Genomic DNA, 19,415 nt, shown 5'->3' with positions numbered 1-19,415 from the left:
TATATATATATATATATATATATATGTATATATAGACACTATATATATATATATATATGTATATATAGACACTATATATATGTATATATATGTATATACAGACACTATATGTATATACAGACACTATATGTATATATAGACACTATATATATATGTATATATAGATACTATGTATATATATATGTATATATAGACACTATATATATATGTATATATATACACTATATATTGATATGTAGATATAGACACTATATACATATATATATATATGTATGTATATAGAAACTATAGATATATTGACACATATATACACTGCATATATATATATATGTATGTATATATAAATGTATATATAGAAACTATAGATATAGACACATATATAGGTATGTAGTCATAACATATATATATGTATATATATATATATATTTATATATAGACACTATCAATACTGTATGGCTTTGCGCTGGCCCTATGTACTGTTCATAAGTGTATGTGCATATGTATGTATGAAAAAATATGAATATGTACGGTAATGCCTTTCTGTATATTAGGTTTACTTAACTCCCTTAGAGAAAAGTTTGGTAGAATTGCATATGTCAATTTGTGTTGTAATCTTAACCCCATGTTTGACCCCTTAACCTTTATTGTTTTGGGCCCAAATTAATTGTAAATGTTTTACTCATTTCCAAGTAACCTACATCTAAAATTTTAAGTTTTTAGACTCCAAATTGGCGAAGTAGTTTAGTAGAGTCTGCAAAGGTCAACTCTGTAAACTTTGACCTCTTGCCAGCCAAATTTTCTCCCAAAAAAAAGCTTGCTGCAGGTCTGAATACCCTTTGTGTAATATTTCAAATGTTTAGACCCAAAATTGCTAGAAACCACAAAGATAAAATCTTTTGAACTTTGGCTCCTTGAAGCCAAATTTTCAGAAAAAAAAAAAACATTAAAAAGCTTTCCCTATGTCTGAATACACTTTATGTAAAATTTCAAATATTTAGACCAAAAATTAGTTGTATATTTGGTAGAGACGGCAGAGGTCAATTTTTTCAGACTTTGACCCCTATTTTGACCCCTTAATATTTATTGTTTTGGGCTCGAATCAAATTATAAAGTTAGATCCATACAGACACACACACACAGACATTTTCACTTGTATATATATATACTAGCATTTCAGCCTGGCGTTGCCTGGATGTTTAGAGGTGCATGTTGAGCAAAAAAAAAAAAAATGGTAGTAGGAAGGTAGGCTCAAACCCATACCTTGAAGGACGAAAAGAATGGGAAAAAAACATGACGTCTTTGCTGTTACGACCATCACCAAACCGGAAATGATGTGGGTTTAAATTAAGGCTAGACAATCTAAAAGAGGGGATGACTTTTGACAATATCGTCGAAAAAAGCGACCCCTCCCTGTAGAAAAGTGCCCAGTTGATGGTGAAGATATTAATGTTTTTAGCGAATTTTTCGATATTTGTCGTCTGAAAGTCGGTACTGATCTTGTAAAAATCCATCACCTCCGTCAAAAGTTTTAGGCAGACATGCAAACAGACATACATACATACATACATACATTTCTATCTTGGTAACTCAAATTTTCGCCCCAAACCGATTAAAAAGCTTGCCCTATCTCTGAATACCCTTTATGTGAAATTTCAAATGTGTAGACCAGAAATTGTCTGAGTAATTTGGTAGAGATCGAAGCAGTCAAATTTTTTTAACTTTAACCCCTATTATGACTCCTTAACATTTATTGTTTTGGGCTCAAATGAAGTTATAAAGTTAGATCCATGTCCAAGGAACCTATATCTAAAATTTCTAGACCCAAAATTGTCAGAGGAGTTTGGTAGAGTTCTCAAAGGTCAAATCATTGAACTTTGACCCCTTAACAGCCAAATGTCTGGCCGAAAACCGATTACAAAGATTTTCTCCAAATCTCAGTACCCTGTATATCAAATTTCGAGTCTGTAGACTTAAAATTGACAGAGATATGATGTAGGGAAATGTACACAGACAGACAGACACTTTCGCTTTTATAGATATATATCTATCTATATCTACAGGCTTGAAACTTCATAAATAAGGTATTTGAATCCATGCAAAACTTTATATTTGGGTTTTAGCCCTGAAAAATTGGTGCAAAAGTGTGAAAATTTTAAAAGCAAAATGAAATTTGCCAGGTGAAGGTCGAACGCCGGCATTACGAATGCATAATGTAGTAGCTATTGGTTCATGTTTTAATTTTTAGCCTTGCAGTAAACATGTTTTCATCGCCCAGTCATTGCCGGCAGAGGCAAAATAAATTGTGAGCTGAATGTTTTGGTTTTAATTCTCGGTGGTGGCGCATTTTTTTTTTTTTTTATAATTTTTAAATCGTTACTATATATTGCATCCAATCACTCTATCTATCTATCTATCTATCTATCTATCTCTCTCTCTATATATATATATATATAAAAGTAAAAATGTCTGTCTGTCTTTTCTCCATGGTAGTTAAGGAAGACTATTATACAGAAAGGCATTACTTTACGTATTCACACTTTTTATGCACATAACCATATGAACAGTACATAGGGCCCGAGCAAAGCCAGGCGGAACTGCTAGTATATATATAAAAGTGAACATGTCTGTGTGTGTACATTTTCCTATGCAATAACTCTGTCAATTTTCAATCTACAGACTCGAAATTTGATATACAGGGTACTGAGATTTGTGAAAATCTTTGGTTGGTTTTCAGCCAGAAATTTGGCTGTTAAGGGGTCAAAGTTCAACGATTTGACCTTTGAGACTTCTACCAAACTCTATAAATGTTGTGAAACAACAACTAATAAATAAATCAATTAATAAATAATACTCATCTCAATAATGATCTCCAATTAAAATAATATATATACCATTCGGTACGGACCCGACCAGGATAATAAATAAACGTGGATTTATAAGATCAAAAAATCCAACCTTGATCATCCTTCGGGGCCCGTGGCGCAGTTGATAGAGACGTTGAATCTCTACGGTTCCAGATAAGCATTGTCTGAAGATAGCGGTTTCAATCCTACCCAAAGCCGGCCAGAGGCTTACTTGGCCATAAACGTGGTGAGACGACAACAACTACGGATAGCAGTGATTGCTGAGAATGCAGTTAGCAGATTCGAAGTTCCTATCCGTCGCAGTTACCACCTGACGAAAGCCAGAGGAATAGTTGGCCGAAATGTCATGAAACAACAACTAATAAAGATGAGAATAATAGTCCGCAACAATACTCATCTCAATAATGAACTCCAATTAAAATAATATATCTACTAAACACTTGAAATTTTAGATATAGGTTCCTTGGACATGGATCTAACTTAATAACTTGATTTGAGCCCAAAACAATAAATGTTAAGTGGTCATAATAGAGGTCAAAGCTTTAAAAAAATTTTACCTCTGCGGTCACTTCCAAATTACTCAGACAATTTCTGGTCTAAAAATTTGAAATTTTACATAAAGGGTATTCAGAGATAGGGCAAGCTTTTTAATCGGTTTGGGTCGAAAATTTTTAGTTACCAATATATAAATGTATGTATGTATGTATGTTTGCATGTCTGCCTAAAGCTTTCTACAGAGGCGACGGATTTTACCAAGATCAGTATCGTTTTAAAGTTCGACCTTTCAGAGGACAAATATCGAAAAATAGGCTAAAACATTAATATCTTCACCTTCAACTGGGTACTTTTCTACAGGGGCGGGGGCCACTTTTTTTCGCTGATATTTTTTAAAGTCATCCTCTCTTGTCTAGCCTTAATTTAAACATAAGTCACTTCCGGTTTGGCGGTGGTGGTAACAGCAAAGATGTCATGTTTTTTCCCCATTCTTTTCCTCCTTCGGGGTACGGATTCGAGCCTGCCTTCCTACTACTACTTTTTTTTTTTTTTTTTTGCTCAACATACACCTCCAAACACCCAAGCAATGCCGGGCTGAAATGCTAGTGTGTGTGTATATATATATATATATATATACACACACACACACACACACACACACACACACATGTGATGTTTGCTACTTCTTGACAGAAGTTTGTCATCTCTTCAGTTAAGTGTTGTACCGATGTGTGCATGTAGGTGACTTTTCAATCCAGCTTTAGGCCTACATGAAAGAACACATATGTGACTTAAAATCTTTCCTTCTTGTAAAAGTGATCGCATGATAATATTGTAAATCCTTGAATGCTGTGTCAGGTCACTTTTAGATTTGCAGATTAGACCACAAATATTACAACCTAGCATTGCCATAAAAGCCTGTCATTCCAGTCTTTGATTGTGTGATTTCAGATGATTTACAAAACCAGCTTTTGACAAAAGATATCTGCCACATACAGTGCACTTCAGTTCCTGTTGTAATTTCTCTGACGTTATATTTTGTCATGTTTTCTGAAAATATGTTTTAAGACAGCAAGCTCTACACACTGCTCTTCAAAAATCTTACAACTTTCTCTGATGGTTTTTCTCCACAGTGATCTATTTTTCACTTGGGTTTCCCAGTTATGTACATCCACCTTAAGTATTTTTAAGTTGTTTTTCAGAGAATCCTCAGATCTTTTTCTTGGTTTATGTTGTAGTCTTTTACCTCTATCTACCTCATTATAAAACAGTTTTTTAGGAAGTCTTTTGTCCTCCATCCTAACCAAGTGTCCAGCATCTGATTTTGAATGATTTCATTTCTATACTAGTTCTATTTGATCATTCAAGAACTACAGTGTCAGGCGTTAGAGTTCTCCAATTAATATTAATTATTTTCCAAGTATAACTTTAATGAAACCTTGAGATGCTTTCTATATGTTGTCCAAGTCTCTGACCCATATAGCAGCATAGTGATAATGCATGCTTCATAAACACTTAGCTTTGTTTTTTAATGTGATTCTCTGATCTGACCACTCACATTTTTCCAGTTTGTCAAAAGCAGAAATGGCTTTAGCTATTCTGTGATTATCTTTGTATCAAAAATACAGTCCTTACTCAGCATACTACCCAGATATACAAAATTGTATATGACATTTAACTTACCATCAATAAAGATGTTTGGTCCAACATATGGCATTCCTATAGGAGGAGAATACATAACATAGTGGCGCCAAAAAGAAAGCCTGCACTTGTCATTTTTTTCAAAAACTGCAAACTTGAGCTAAATTCATTGTAACTGTTTAAACAACCTATATCTTATTTGATTGGCCTTTTATTCCTCTATAATTTTACCTGTTCATATTGGACTTTAATTGAAGTATCCTAGTGTTTACACCAATTTAAAAAATCAACTTCAAATTGAGAAGGCAAAAAGAAATTCTGCAGCAACAAATGAGCTTAAAATCAGCTTAAAATATTCACTTTTTAGGCAACAAAGCATCTCTAATCATAATTGTTATTCCAAGTTATACAACGTAACATTTAGTCTATATGCCTCAACTTTATCTTAGTGATCATCTCATTAATCTCCACCTTTCTGATTTATCCAATTGCGAAATCGACCACAGATTAATGTGATGAGAAAATGGTACGAATGACTGTGCAAAAGCACCAAAACACTGGTAGTGTTTGTGATGCCCCTAAATCTGGTCGTCTTAGAATCACTCATTACAGGGAAGACAATACTATCAAGATCTGCAGCCTCAGAAACAGATTTGAAACGGCTTTCCAAATCCAACAGCAGTATAATCTTGTTTAAAAGTGCTCTCTTTCTACAGTACAGATTGAAGGAATTTAATTTGCGAGGTTGTGTTGCAAGACACAAGCCAATGATTTCTGTGAAGAACAGAAAGCACTATCTGGATTTCGTCAGATGCAATGAAGATCATGACTCTTCATATTGCTCGAAAAAAGATTTTTAGCGATAGAAGCAAGCTCAATAGGTTAGGTAGTGATGGTAGGTTGTGCGTCCATTGAAGGAAGGACAAAGAATTTAATCCTAGGTGCAGTTTTAATGTTGCAAGGTGGTGTAGGTTCAGTTTTGGTACAGGGCGTTATTAGTGCCAATGGTCCAGGGACTTATAGTTCGTTTTTAAGGTTGAATTAATTTGACCAAGTACATTAATATGTTGACTGAGCATCTACCTTACTTTGGCTGGAATTTGGATGATAATCCCATCTTCATGCAGGATAATACTCCCATTCACACAGCTGGCAATGTCAAGAGGTTTTTTGAAGAGCATGATTTTCTCTGTTTGGATTAGCCTGCAAAATCTCTAGACCTCAATCCTATCGAAAATGTATGACATTACATCAAGCAACTGCTATGCAATAATAAAATTTCAAATCTGGAAAAATTTTGGACAAAAATTAAAGAGAAAGTGAGATGCCCTTTCACCAGAGTATTGCTGCAGACTAATTTAAGGAATGCCCAAAAGATTGCAGGCTGTTAAATTGCAGAAGGGCTATGCTACTAAATATTAACTAGTTCATTGCGTTTCTTTGTGTCGTGTATTTGTGTTGCATTAATGTTCTAAAGTTACATTCAAATAAAAATTTGCTGTTGTGCGGAGTTTCTTTTTGCCTTCTCAATTTGAAGTTAATTTTTTAAATTGGTGTAAACACTAGGATACTTTAATTAAAAGTCAAATATGAACAGGTAAAATTATAGAGGAATAAAAGGCAAATCAAATGAGGTATTAGTTGTTTAAACAGTTACATTCAATTTAGCTTAAGTTTGTGGTTTTTGAAAAAATGACAAGTGCAGACATTTTTTGACACCACTGTATGTTTTCTTGCGGCTTATGGTAAGTCCAAAAGCTTTACAAGCCGCTGATAACTTGTTCATAATCATGTGTGTCTGCTTCTGAATGTGAAGCAAGATCTGTATCATCTGCATATAAAAGTTCAAGAACAAGGTTAAGTTTTCAACTCTGCGATGAGACATCTAAGGTTAAAAAGTTTACCTTATGTGCAAAACTGAAACTTCACCGCAGCATTGCAATTGTTAAAAGCCTGCACCAGCATCACAGCAAAATATATGGAAAATAATGCGGGAGCAAGTATATCACCCTGTTTCACACCGTTTTTCAACTGAAATTGGATCAGACAGAAATACATTAAACTTCACTGATGGTGTAACTGCTGAAGCAACTCCACAAAATTGTTAGGACAGCCTAGCTTCCTAAGAATCTTCCACAGTGCATTGCGATTGAGGGTATGAAAAGCTTTTGTCAAATTGACTAAAACTTCATACAAAGGCACTTGCTGCTTCATACATTTTTCCATTAGTTGTCGTGCAGAGAATATTATGTCCATTGTGCCGCATCCACATTGATTATCTGGGATGATAGAGGAACAAATCCATTTTAGCAAACAATTTAACACTCTTCCTACTGTTTCAAGCAATGTAATGTCTCTATAATCACCACACTCAATTTTGACCCCTTTCCTTTATAAACTGGGATCAATATTACATAAATCCAATCTTGAGGGATAGCATTACAATGCCAAACAGTAAGGATGAGTGCATGGACTGCATTGATAACGCTATCACCTCCAAATCTCAATAACTCAATAGGTATCCCATCAAGTCCTGGTGCTTTTCCCTCATTAATCTCTGTTCATGTGCTTTTGATCTCATCGTTTACTTCAGACAGATTATGAAAAAGATCTTGAAAATGTTCTGTTCATCATTATATATGTATATATAATTGTTACAATAATAATTTTTTAATACCTACAGACACTAGTGTCTCATCCTTTCAGGAATCATCAGTGCAACGTGACACGATTACTACTGGAGATTTGAACCTGGCCATGAAGCCGTTTCTGACTCCATTAGCAAGGAACAAACCCTATGGCCAATCTCAACCGTGAGAAATATCGTTGAAATTTTAACATTTATTTTTTAAATGTCATAACATTCGGCCATAGTAATCTAATGATTATAACATCATGATCTGCGCATGTGAGTTTGAATGACCGACTTTCTATTTCATTTTAAAGTGCTCAACAATAAGAACTGAGTTTTATATTAGTAAATATTCTCAATCAATAGTCACTCATATAATTGTAGTCTAATTTAATGTTGATCACTACAGTTCCAGAAGTTTTTGTTTGAGTTTATTGAATTTAAGTGAAGTTGTAAGTTTTAGAATTGTGTGTAATTAATCATACATGTTTACAAAAAAAATTATTTAAAATGATTCCTTTGATAAGTTTCAGAACTTTTTTTTTGTACAGGTATACCTAGGTATTTAAAATTGTCGTAAATACAAAGACAGTTCTTCACCCTCCTTTTAGTCAACGCCTTGCTCTCTATGACTTTTGGTTATTCCCTAAGCCCTAGGAAAACTGTAGAGGCTGTCTTTATTAGGCAATTGAGGAGATGGAAGAGGCTGGGATGAGGGTCATTGATACGTTCGCGCAAGAGGGCTTTCATGGGGCCTTCCACAAGTTGTTGGAACGGTACAAGTGCATTGCAGCCGGAGGAGATTACTTCGAAGGGGACTTGAGTTTCATGTGTGTACTATCAATAAAAGTGCCTATACGAAAAAAGTCTGGAAACTTATTGCAGGCACCTTGTATGCATGTGTGTATAGGAGTGTGTGTGTGTATGTATATATATATATATATATATACACACGTGTGTATGGCTGCATGTGCTCACATGTGTATGGGTTCAGTTTTATTTATGTAAATGCAGCAGTAGGTGTATCAGACTTTTGGGGCAAGTCGCCATTGCAAACATTTGATTAGACTTTCCATGTCTACAAGCTTATAACAATATGAAAATGTAATTTCAAACCCTAATTTTTATTTCAATAAAATGAGCAAAGACCAAACAATAAAAGGTTTAATTGAAAAATATACAATATTTTTTTTTTTCATCGGTTTTCTTTAAAGATTTCACAAAAATTAACAAATTTAACTTCATCGAAATCTAATAAATATATATAATTGCCAAAAAATCACTTAACTGTTCAAAATTACTAAGCTATGGGTGCTTCATGTATAAGAATTTGTTCATATTTATATATTATATTCCATGTATTTTTTAAATAAAAGGATTTTTAAACCAAGAGTCACGGAAAAACGTCTTTTTGACAATTGTTTATCCGCCATTAGCGAAAACCGGATGTTCGTCGATTTATGATTTGTTATATTCGGAAGCATCAAAGTGACAAAAATAATTGTTTATGCCATGCAGCCTTATCTTCCTTTTGTATTTTTGACATATTTCATTTCAACTACAAAGTGGTCAGTATGTGCTACCATATTTGCAAAATAATAACATTTCATTCATGAATTTTAGCTGATTACTAAAAATTCACTCTACCAAATTTCCAATTTTTTTTTTATTCTCGTAAAGAAATACATGAACTTTTGATTTAATATATTTTAATTCTTCTTTATCGAGTGAATTTTTTTTTTTTACATATCTAAAAAAAAGAGAATATTGAATGAAATAGAAAAAATTGTCGTCAGCGTCCAATATTTACTTGACAATCTAAGCATAACATAAGCTTCCACTTAAAAAAAAGAATGATCAGCGTGGTTTTAAAAAAAAAAAAGTTTTACACTTTGGACTTTACAGGTAAATTTCCAAAACACTTTTTTTTTTGTTTTTTTAATTAGAATCTTTGATTTATTGATCTTTTATCTTCAATTTGTGATATATAAAACTTTGGTACGTAAATTATTTAAATTTTGATAGACATTTCAAAATCGGAAGCAGAATTAAAAAAAAAATGTTTGTCTAAAATATATTTGGTTTATTGGAAAGAGCATAAAATTTCACATTGACCCTGAAAATATCGTAAAAATTTAACCAATAGAAAAATTTTGATAGATGTTTAAAGTTTAAAAATTGAAAAATATTTAACCCGTAAAATTAAATTGATTTCATTACGTAAAAAAAATTGGCTGCATGAAGGCACTTTGTAAACACTGTTTTTTAAAAAATAAAAAATAATATTTCTATTATTTTTTAAACAACTTTAATAGTTTATTTTGGAAGTTATATTCCATAAAGAAAATAAACAACCCACTTTCAAAAGAGAAATTGCGAGTTTTTTATATTTTATTTGCAGTTTTGTGTTAGGGGTGTCAAAAATTCCCCAAAAATTCTGATACACCTAGTGCAGCAGATTTAGATACTTAATATGCTAAGGAAAATGCATAGATAAACGTATAATAAAAATAATGTAATGCACTTAAAATAATTACATGATTTGAATGTTAATTGCTTTTTACTTTTATTGAATAAATATGTATTGCATATAATAAAAAATATTTTAGATCAATAATTATTGAAGTTAAAAATAATTTAATTATTAGATAATAACTTGGATTTAAGATATTAGATCTAGGGGATGCAACTCTGATTTGGTTGGTTGTTAACATTTTATGGTTGAAAGATAAATATTGAATTTTCCGGAGGCTAACCATGAATTGGTGAACCGATTTGTGTCTACTTAGTATTAACTAATAAATAAACTTACTAATAGTATTTAAACGATGAGTATTCATAAACTACTTCTACTTTGGAATCCATTTCTTCATTTATTACCTTAGTTATCACAGACTCCCTAAGTTTGTTTACTATGGATGTTACAAAAGTGACCAAAACTCCTTCACCAATCCTCAATTAGGAAGTCTTTTGATGGGCAAATTTAGTCTGATTAAATATAAACTTTTTATTAATAATACTTTATGCATAATAGGTCCCAAATTTTAAACAATTTTGTCCCTTCAGTTTTGAAACTAAAATATTTGTAAGCACGGCTGTAATCATAGACGGAAAAAAAAAAACAATATCCCCTGAATTTTAAACAATTTTCTACTTTTAGTTTTGAAACTGAAATCCGTAAGTAAGGTTATGGTTATAGAAAATTAAACATGTCACCTTAAACATTAATGCATTCTTATGGGACTAAAAAATACTTCAGCCTTCTCTCTTGAAATATCCCCATTATATCTTGAATAAGAAAGCTTTTCATGACTTACAATTTATATTTATTTTCACCAGCTTTTTTATCTTTAATCTGAAAAAATAAATAAAATTTTAAATCTCTGAAACTGTTTGTTTTTTTCCAAGAATCATGTTAACTGTTTCTGATGAGTTGTTTGGTGTTCGTACACCATTCAACGAAACACTTACATACTTAAATCATTCGTTGACATCTTTGCTGATGACACGACCATCTACGGCAACACATAAAAGGCTGTAAATGACAAAGTTCTCTCTGATTCTCTCTCCTCTGATCTCGAGCGCGTGGTTCAGTGGGGGAAGACGTGGCTGGTTACCTTTAATGCATCCAAAACCAAACTCCTATCCTTACATCATCAACGCTCTGATCCCCATCTGGCATCAATTGGGATGGATGGCTCTCGTCTGGGTGAGGCCCCATGTTTTGACAAGCTTCTGGGTTTGACCTTTACTCCTGATCTGAAATGGAACACGTACATCAAGTCTGTTGCCAAGGTCGCTGGAAAGATGGTGGGATCCTTCTACCGCTCCAGAAGATATCTCACTACTGATGCAATTCTCTATCTATATAAAAGCCAAGTACGTTCAAGGATGGAATACTGTTGCCATATCTGGGCAGGAGCTGCTAAAAACAGCCTATCCTGCCTTGACAAAGTACAAAATAGACTTTGTGGCTTAGTGGGGGGATGCCCTTTTCTCTACCCTGCAACCTCTCTCCCACAGAAGAGACGTTGCGAGCCTATCCTTGTTTTATCGTTATTTCCATGGCAGGTGCTCGTCTGAACTCCAATCTCTGATCCCCCCTTGCCAATCTTTCACGAAAAACACCCGTCTAGCTGAATCCACTGTGAAAAATGTCCCCCACCCTTTATCTGTGCTTAAATCAAAACGTGGATTCCATGAACAAAGCTTCTTTCTTAGAACTGCACGCCTGTGGAACTCTGTTCCGTCTGCCTGCTTCCCACTGGACTACAACTTGGATGTGTTCGTCCAACGTTAACAAATTCCTAATGAACCGCCCCCTTAAGTAAACACTTCATCAAATCTCCACACTAACGTAATGTACTTGCAATAACCCTTATCCCTGAGTGGCTTCCGGGCCTTGATAAGTGGTGATCACTGTAAAAAAAAAAACAAAAAAAAAACGTGTAAGACAAAATAAAATGTTTTGAAAGAAAAAATATTAATATATATTTGGCTTTGAATGTAAACTACTGATATATTTTATATATAAGGATTGTATTACTGTGCTTTCCTAGATGTTAATCCAATGAAACTCTGGTTTTTAATAATAATAATTGTCTAATTTTCTGTTTTTTATACAAACATAATTGACTACATATAAGCATTTCAGCTGTGATTTTCCAAATTTAGCATTACCAGGCCACTAGGCTGAACTGGTTTCAAATGCAAATGTGCAAGTTCTTATATATATATATATATATATATATATATATATATATATATATATATGGTTTTTGGTACAGCATTCACACAAACTCAATACATATTTGATAACTATTTTGTTTTGGAAGTTTTCAGATGAGGATTGGGATGAATTATTTGGATTATTATTCTTATCTTGGATATTATTTTGATGTTTTGACAGATGTAACCTCTGACCTTCAGATGAGTCCTTTCAAATATAGGAATCTGTTTCATTTTGAGCTGAGCTCTTTATTTAATCCATAGAGGTAAATTGTTCTCAGTCTGCAATCATGACTGGGTTCAAGTTTTAAGCAATACTTGAGTATTATTACCTGTACTAAGGATCGAGCCTTAAATCTGCAGGACTTGAATTGATTATTACTTAGCACTTTATCTAATGTGGAATAAGGTTAGAGGTAACATTGGCCAAAACATTGTGAGAATAACATGTAATAAGTGTAAATAATAGAGCTTTATTTTATCCAAATCACCAATCACAACATTCGTGGGTGATATGGAGTGGCATCAATCATCCACAAGTTTGATGAATCTCTGCTGAGATTTTATGGTCATGTCCTGCAAGCCAATGACAGCCTTGCCAACATGGCATAGGAGCTGATATTTGATAGCCAGCTGTAAAAATCATTTTTTTATGTATTAGCTTAAAAATAAGTAAAAAAATATCAAAATATTTAAAACAATATCCTAAACTTATAAACAGGTGAAGCAAAAATCATAACAGCCATTTTGTTGTAAATCCATGTTCACTTGTTTTCCCAGGCTTTTATGTTGCGAGTGAAAAGGCCACATTTGCGAGTGATTTTTCCAAGTGATGACTAGAAATAATAGAAAAAAAACTCGTATTTTGGCAATTGTTTTTTTTTTCACCGACAATTTTCCAAGGCTATTATTGAGTGAAAAATATCTTTTTTAACCTTTTTGTTTTTAATAAAATGAGCAAAGTCAAATTATTTAAACATGAAAAGTTTAATAATAGAACAATAAACTCTTGCTTTTTTTTTTTTCTTTTTAACGAAGGCTGTTTAAAAAAACATCTTAAGAAATTTGAATGTTTTAATGTTTCAAAATTTTTGCATATTTAGAATTTATACTTATTCGAAAAAAAATACAAAACAATTAATGATATATGTACTCGGCGAGGAACAAAGATGTTATATTCAGAAAATCACGTGGGTTTGGCTAGTAACTTTTCTATTTGGCTAGTAAGTGAAAATATTTAGTTGTCAAAGGTCAACTAAAGATAAGTTTATCTGTAGAGTCAAGCTTCTCATGGCGTTTCACACAAACGTTAATTCTGTTTTGTTAAGTAGAAATTATAAAATGTTTTATTTTATCATTTTTCTCTGCTTTAAAAAAAAGCTGTTTAAATTGCTCTTATCAGACGTAATGTCTAATAGACTGAACAACCATTTTTCTCTGAGGAATTATGAATTTCTCTCACCCTTCTCATTCCATATTGATAACACGTCTGTCAAGCAATGCCTTTGTGAGCTTCAGAGAAAATGACATCTAATTTGTACACACATGTTTGGAAATTAAATGCTGAAAACATATGTAGATTTCTTTCCATATAAAAATATAACAATACTTCCATATAAAAATATAACAATACTTCCATATAAAAATATAACAATACTTCCGTATAAAAATATAACAATACTTCCGTATAAAAATATGACAATACTTCCGTATAAAAATATGACAATACTTCCGTATAAAAATATGACAATACTTCCGTATAAAATATGACAATACTTCTATATAACAAAATAACAATGAAGAGACTTTTTAGTTTTAGTTATGCATGAATAACGTCAGTTTGTGAATATTCAAATGAAATCCAAGTAGAATAAATAATAATGGTTATGACTCCACGGCTCACAGTTATCTTTTTTATATTTTACCTATACTTAGACACTAACAATTATGTAATTACTTTTTCCAAATGTTGAATTAGACTTTGCATTGCTTAACAACTCTGATTAATTTGAGAAATTGAAGGAATATGTACTTTATTTTCTAAATTTATCTTTACACTGTCAAGAAGAAAAAATCCCTTAAGATGTTTCCATTGAATTTGTTTGTTTAGAAATCTAAATGCTACTTTAATATTATGTTAAACGGATTTTATTTTCGTGATGCAGTATTGTTGACACACCTAAAAATTTTATTCAAACTTAAATGTGATAAATCAACTGAGAAATGTGAACGTTTTGCGATAAAACTTATGGTGGGAAAAAAATCAACAAAATTGTTAGACAAGCCAGATTTGTTTGAATTGTAAAAACTAATTTTTTTATCGACTTTTTCAGCAAATGATTTTTTATCATTGCAAAATTCATTCTATTTATGATAATTTCATTGGGAGGTTTGTTTTTTTTGGAAAGATTTTTTTTTTCTGATGGATCTAAAATTCTGTTAACTTTGCCAATTTTAACCAATGTCTTCACATGAGTTTTCATGTTTTCATGCTCTTTTTCTTGTATGTTACACAACTTTGTTTCTAATATACAAATGCTAAACCTCATGTTTTTCATGTAATAATACTTTGAAGAATGTTTTTAATATACTCAAACCTATAAACTTTTGCTGATGTATTATGTGCTTCCATCTTTCTCAAATTCTAATGTAACCATAACCACTTTGGAAAGACCATGATGTGTCTGACGTGCCAAAGAAGACTGATGTCCCTACCTGCCTGACGTTCTGATAATCACTCTTATCCCCATGTGCATCTTACTTCCTAACGGACACTGTTGCTTCGTGTATGTCTTATGCCTCAATGTACATTTGCCTCCTTTTGCATTTAACCACCCAATGAACATGGTACCACCTCTGTCTGATGTCCTAATGGACATTGTCATCTCACGTGTCTGATGTCCTTATGGACAATTTTGCAACTAATGGACTCCCTCTTAGTTGTGTTCCTGACCTTCCAATGGACTCTCTTGTGTTTTTGGCCCCTAATGGATTCCCTCTCTACAGCATTTCATGATGTTTCACTGAACCGTTACTAAATTGCATCTCATCATGTCTTCTCGATGGACCCACTATTGACTGCGTTCGTGACATCTCTCAGCTGTGTTCCGTAAGTCTTTATCGACTTTCTCTCAACTGTTTCTCATAACATCTCAATGGAACTCCTATCGACTGTATTTCATAATATCTCTATGACCTCTCTCCTCCTCACTGCGTCTCATGACATTCCGATGGATCATCTCCTGACTACATTTCAAGACGTTCCAATGAACTTCCTCCTAACTATATCTCAAGACCTCTCGATGGACCCCCTCCTTGACTGCATGACGTTCTGATGGATTTGTCTTTCAGTTGCATAATCGGCATTCTGATGAACCTGCACTTAGTTCTTAATCTTCTAAGTGATTCAGTCATATGTTCGATGCTTCAATCAACGACATCTTCCCTCTCCACTTCATTTTGTGTTTTGATAAATGCTGCAAACAAATATGGTTTTCTTGAAAAATATTTTCAAATATTAAACATATTAATAAGAGATTTTTCTGTCAAAGTAAATATTTCTTTGCTGATCTACCTATACACCTACGTTTTTTTCTTTTTTTGAAGATACTATTTAAAAAACTAGAAGTTTTAATAGGATGAAAGTTAAACAGGTAATCAAAATTTGATTATAATGTCCGGTTAATTGTTGTATACTTCAGTGTTTATTTTAAGTATCATCAGAATGTAGGCCACAAAACATGTACAAAATTTAATAAAATATTTTTTGTGTCCAATGTTTGTTCATAATTATCTGATGATTAAACACTGTTTTATATTGAGAAACATTTAGAGTTCCACCATTGTCTAATGCATGTAGGAATGACAATTGGCTGTCGTAAAAATGCTTTTTCAATTAGAAATATTTTTAATTTTTTTTCATTTCAAATCTATTGAGTACTTAATTATGTGACAACTTATTGTGTGTATTTCTTGCATTAGCATAATTTTGATGATCATACATTTAATTTTTGTTATGCCAACGAGATTATGAATTTAGTCAAATTGGTTGCTGTTTGTTTGTGTAGTTTAGTGTCCACATCTCTTGACAAATTGTCACCAAACTTGGTCAAAATATCAATTATGGTCTAACTTAGAACTGATTTAATCTTGTGATATCTGTCATGATCATGAAACAGTTAAAGGTATACTTTTAGTGATACATTTAGTTCTGTTCATCGGAGAGACCCACTATTTGGCCCATATTGTAATCAATGAAGTCCCCTTATATTATATGACCTTAAACTTGAAAAGTTTGATCAAGTTTGATATTTTTGACAAAATGTCAACTTGTTGTCAAGCAAAAATATGCAGTTTCATAATTGACTTACGTTGATATTTAAATCATCTTAGAATAAAAATGCAATAGTTTGATAAAACTGAATTTTAAAAAATCCTAAAATAGAGATTATTTGATCAAGAAACTATAATAGAATTTGTAGTCAATTACTCTATTCATCATATTTATGCTTTTTGCTGCAGTTTTAATGGATTATGGGATTCTGCTGTCTGAAATGCAAAATGCAACAGCTTATGAAAAAAAAAAAAAAAGACATGGATTGTAAATCTGTACTTTTTTTCTGTTTTGTTGTTTTAGATAAGGTTTTGCACATTTGTGAATTTATTTTAGTTAAGCCTTTTTAAAGATGCCCTCTATTTTTTAATCTTCTTAATTCAACCTTTAAAAAAATATTTTACAAACATTTACAAGAATACAAGATCAATTTATAGATGAAATGATTATTCAACTGAAACAAAAATGTCACCGTAATTCCTTAGTTTTACTATTATTTCTGAATTCAACTAATTCTACCCTAAAATGCTAAAGTCATACTTTTTAACCTGACCTAGCAACTCGCTTCGAAAATATATTAATCTATTAGTAATTAACTCTGTTAATATTGAAATTTTTTTCTCCCATTACAGGAGGCCTCGATTGTTCACAAATTCTTCTTCCCAGCAGAGTCCGTCAGCGACCTTATGTAGTTGACCTTGATAACCAAACTGACGGCATGAACAGTGAACGGATCTGCACACCCTCACCAAAACCGTCGGAATCAGGTGATGACCAGAACAGTTTTGCTGCGGATGTCGCAGCTGTTAACCGAGCAATCAGCGCTCTGTCTGGTGAGCCGATTGATGGACCCGTACATGTCAAACAGGAACCGGTCAGTGACAGCGATGAGAAGTCCACATCTTCCCAGCATTCACAACCCATACCCGTGGAATGATGACCTTTTCCTGATTGCCATGACATGCGTCCAATTTGAATTGATTATTCAGTTTTCATATCATCCGAACAACAATTTCTCTGTTATAGACATGCATTATCGGAATGGCAGATACTCTTTTTTTTTTTTTTTTTTTTTTTTTTATAGACAAAAGAAATGTTTTATATATATATATATATATATATATATATATATATATATATATTCCTCTTGTCTTCTTTCTTGAGGGATAACTCCGTTACCTTCCCTACCTGTAAGGGTAGTTTTGTTGTCACCTCTTTCATCCACAAAGAAATTTATGTCCTTCTTTGTGTGAAAAGATCTTTTTTTTTTCTTTTTTTTTTTTTTTTTTTTTTTTTTAAATGTTCTCGCTTAAACTCAGTTTTACTAAAGCCAATAACCATAGATCATGTATCATTTTTTAATTGGGGTGCAGTTGCAAACACAAAGAAATCGCATTTCAAAAATAGCCTATATATATGTACGTATGTATGCATGTGTGTGTTTATATATATATATATATATATATATATATATATATATTGTGTATTTAGGCAGCATTTTTTCATTTAAGCAACATTGTTGAAAATAAATCTACTGCTTAATTATACCTGTTTTTTTTTTGTTTTTTTTATAATCTTTTTTTGTGTTAAAATCAAAATAAAGTATGTTTTATGTGTATCACCAACATTTTCATTGTCAACTTATCAGATGAAAAAGCAAAATTTAAATTGTTAATGTCTTTCCTGGAACAGTGTAAAAACGTTCTCTTGATGTTTGATTTCACACGCCTGTTTCCCAGCTACCTTTTTGAAATTCTCTTTTCTTCAGTTTTTGTTCATTTGCTTTTTCACCTGATGATTTAATGAAGAATTGAAAACGTTTGTGATACATGATTTTAATACAAAAAGATTGTTTGACTAATTAAATAAATTAAAATTAAGCAGAAGATTTTTTTATTCTTAATGTTTGTTTAATATATATGATCACTTAGTCATATCATTTTCATTTTTTTTACATTTCATTTTAATTCTGTTATTTGAAACCCAGTCACCCTGCAGAATTCACATACAAAAAAAATATTCAAACAAAAACATTTCAGGTTGTTTTTATTTCAAAATGAATCCTGAAATAATCATTTTCTTTTTTTTCTTCAAAAGTCAACATCCCATAATTCTCAGTAAATTTTTATTTTATATTTTATAAAAGATTTTTATTCATAACAAAGACTGCTGGAAATATTTATTTATACAAAAAACATTTTTCTTCCGCATACCTCTCTTTAAAATACTCTGTTTTTTTTTGTTTTTTTTATCTGTTGATTATTTTGATTGAGTAGCTGCATTTGTCTTGTTAGTGGGCATGTTTTCCATTTTTTCTATAAATATATAGATTGAATTTTGAAAGCTTGAAACTTAGTATGCTTAAGAAATAATTTTCTAGCTTAATATCCGAGAATCGTTGAAATACTTGGAGCAACTCATTACTTCTAAATAAACAAAACCAAAAAGAAACAAGGATTGACAAAAGTAATTTCCCTAGATTTAAAATTTAATTTATCTATGGTTAAAGGAATAGAAACAACTGTTGACTCATGGAAATAAAAATATGGACTTACAAAAATTAATTCAAGATCAATTTCAACATATGGTTAAACATAGTGGTTTTAGTTTTAAAAGAAAGAAATTAAATGTATTTTAATAATTTTTTTATTACTTAAATTGAAGGAAAAGAAAACTTAATTCTTTAACTCCAAGCTCATTTCTCTCTGATATGATTTATTTA

General features: G+C 31.9%; 1 protein-coding gene across 13 annotated transcripts in view; it reads left to right on the top strand.

Moving 5' to 3' along the window:
- Positions 1 to 17,740, top strand: part of LOC145259173 (homeobox-containing protein 1-like) — a 294,675-nt gene extending 276,935 nt beyond the window's left edge. For all 13 annotated transcript variants that reach the window (XM_080116926.1, XM_080116923.1, XM_080116925.1 and 10 more), the window contains one exon: positions 17,326 to 17,740. In XM_080116926.1, coding sequence (XP_079973052.1) covers positions 17,326 to 17,630 — 305 coding nt within the window. In that variant the 3' untranslated portion in view covers positions 17,631 to 17,740. The remainder of the gene's footprint in view (positions 1 to 17,325) is intronic.
- Positions 17,741 to 19,415: the final 1,675 nt, after the last annotated feature.

The sequence above is a fragment of the Euprymna scolopes genome, chromosome 34 (assembly GCF_053919585.1).
Source record: "Euprymna scolopes isolate OS-2025 chromosome 34, ASM5391958v1, whole genome shotgun sequence".
Classification (NCBI taxonomy): Eukaryota; Metazoa; Mollusca; class Cephalopoda; order Sepiida; family Sepiolidae; genus Euprymna; species Euprymna scolopes.
This window is presented reverse-complemented; position numbering and strand designations above follow the sequence as displayed.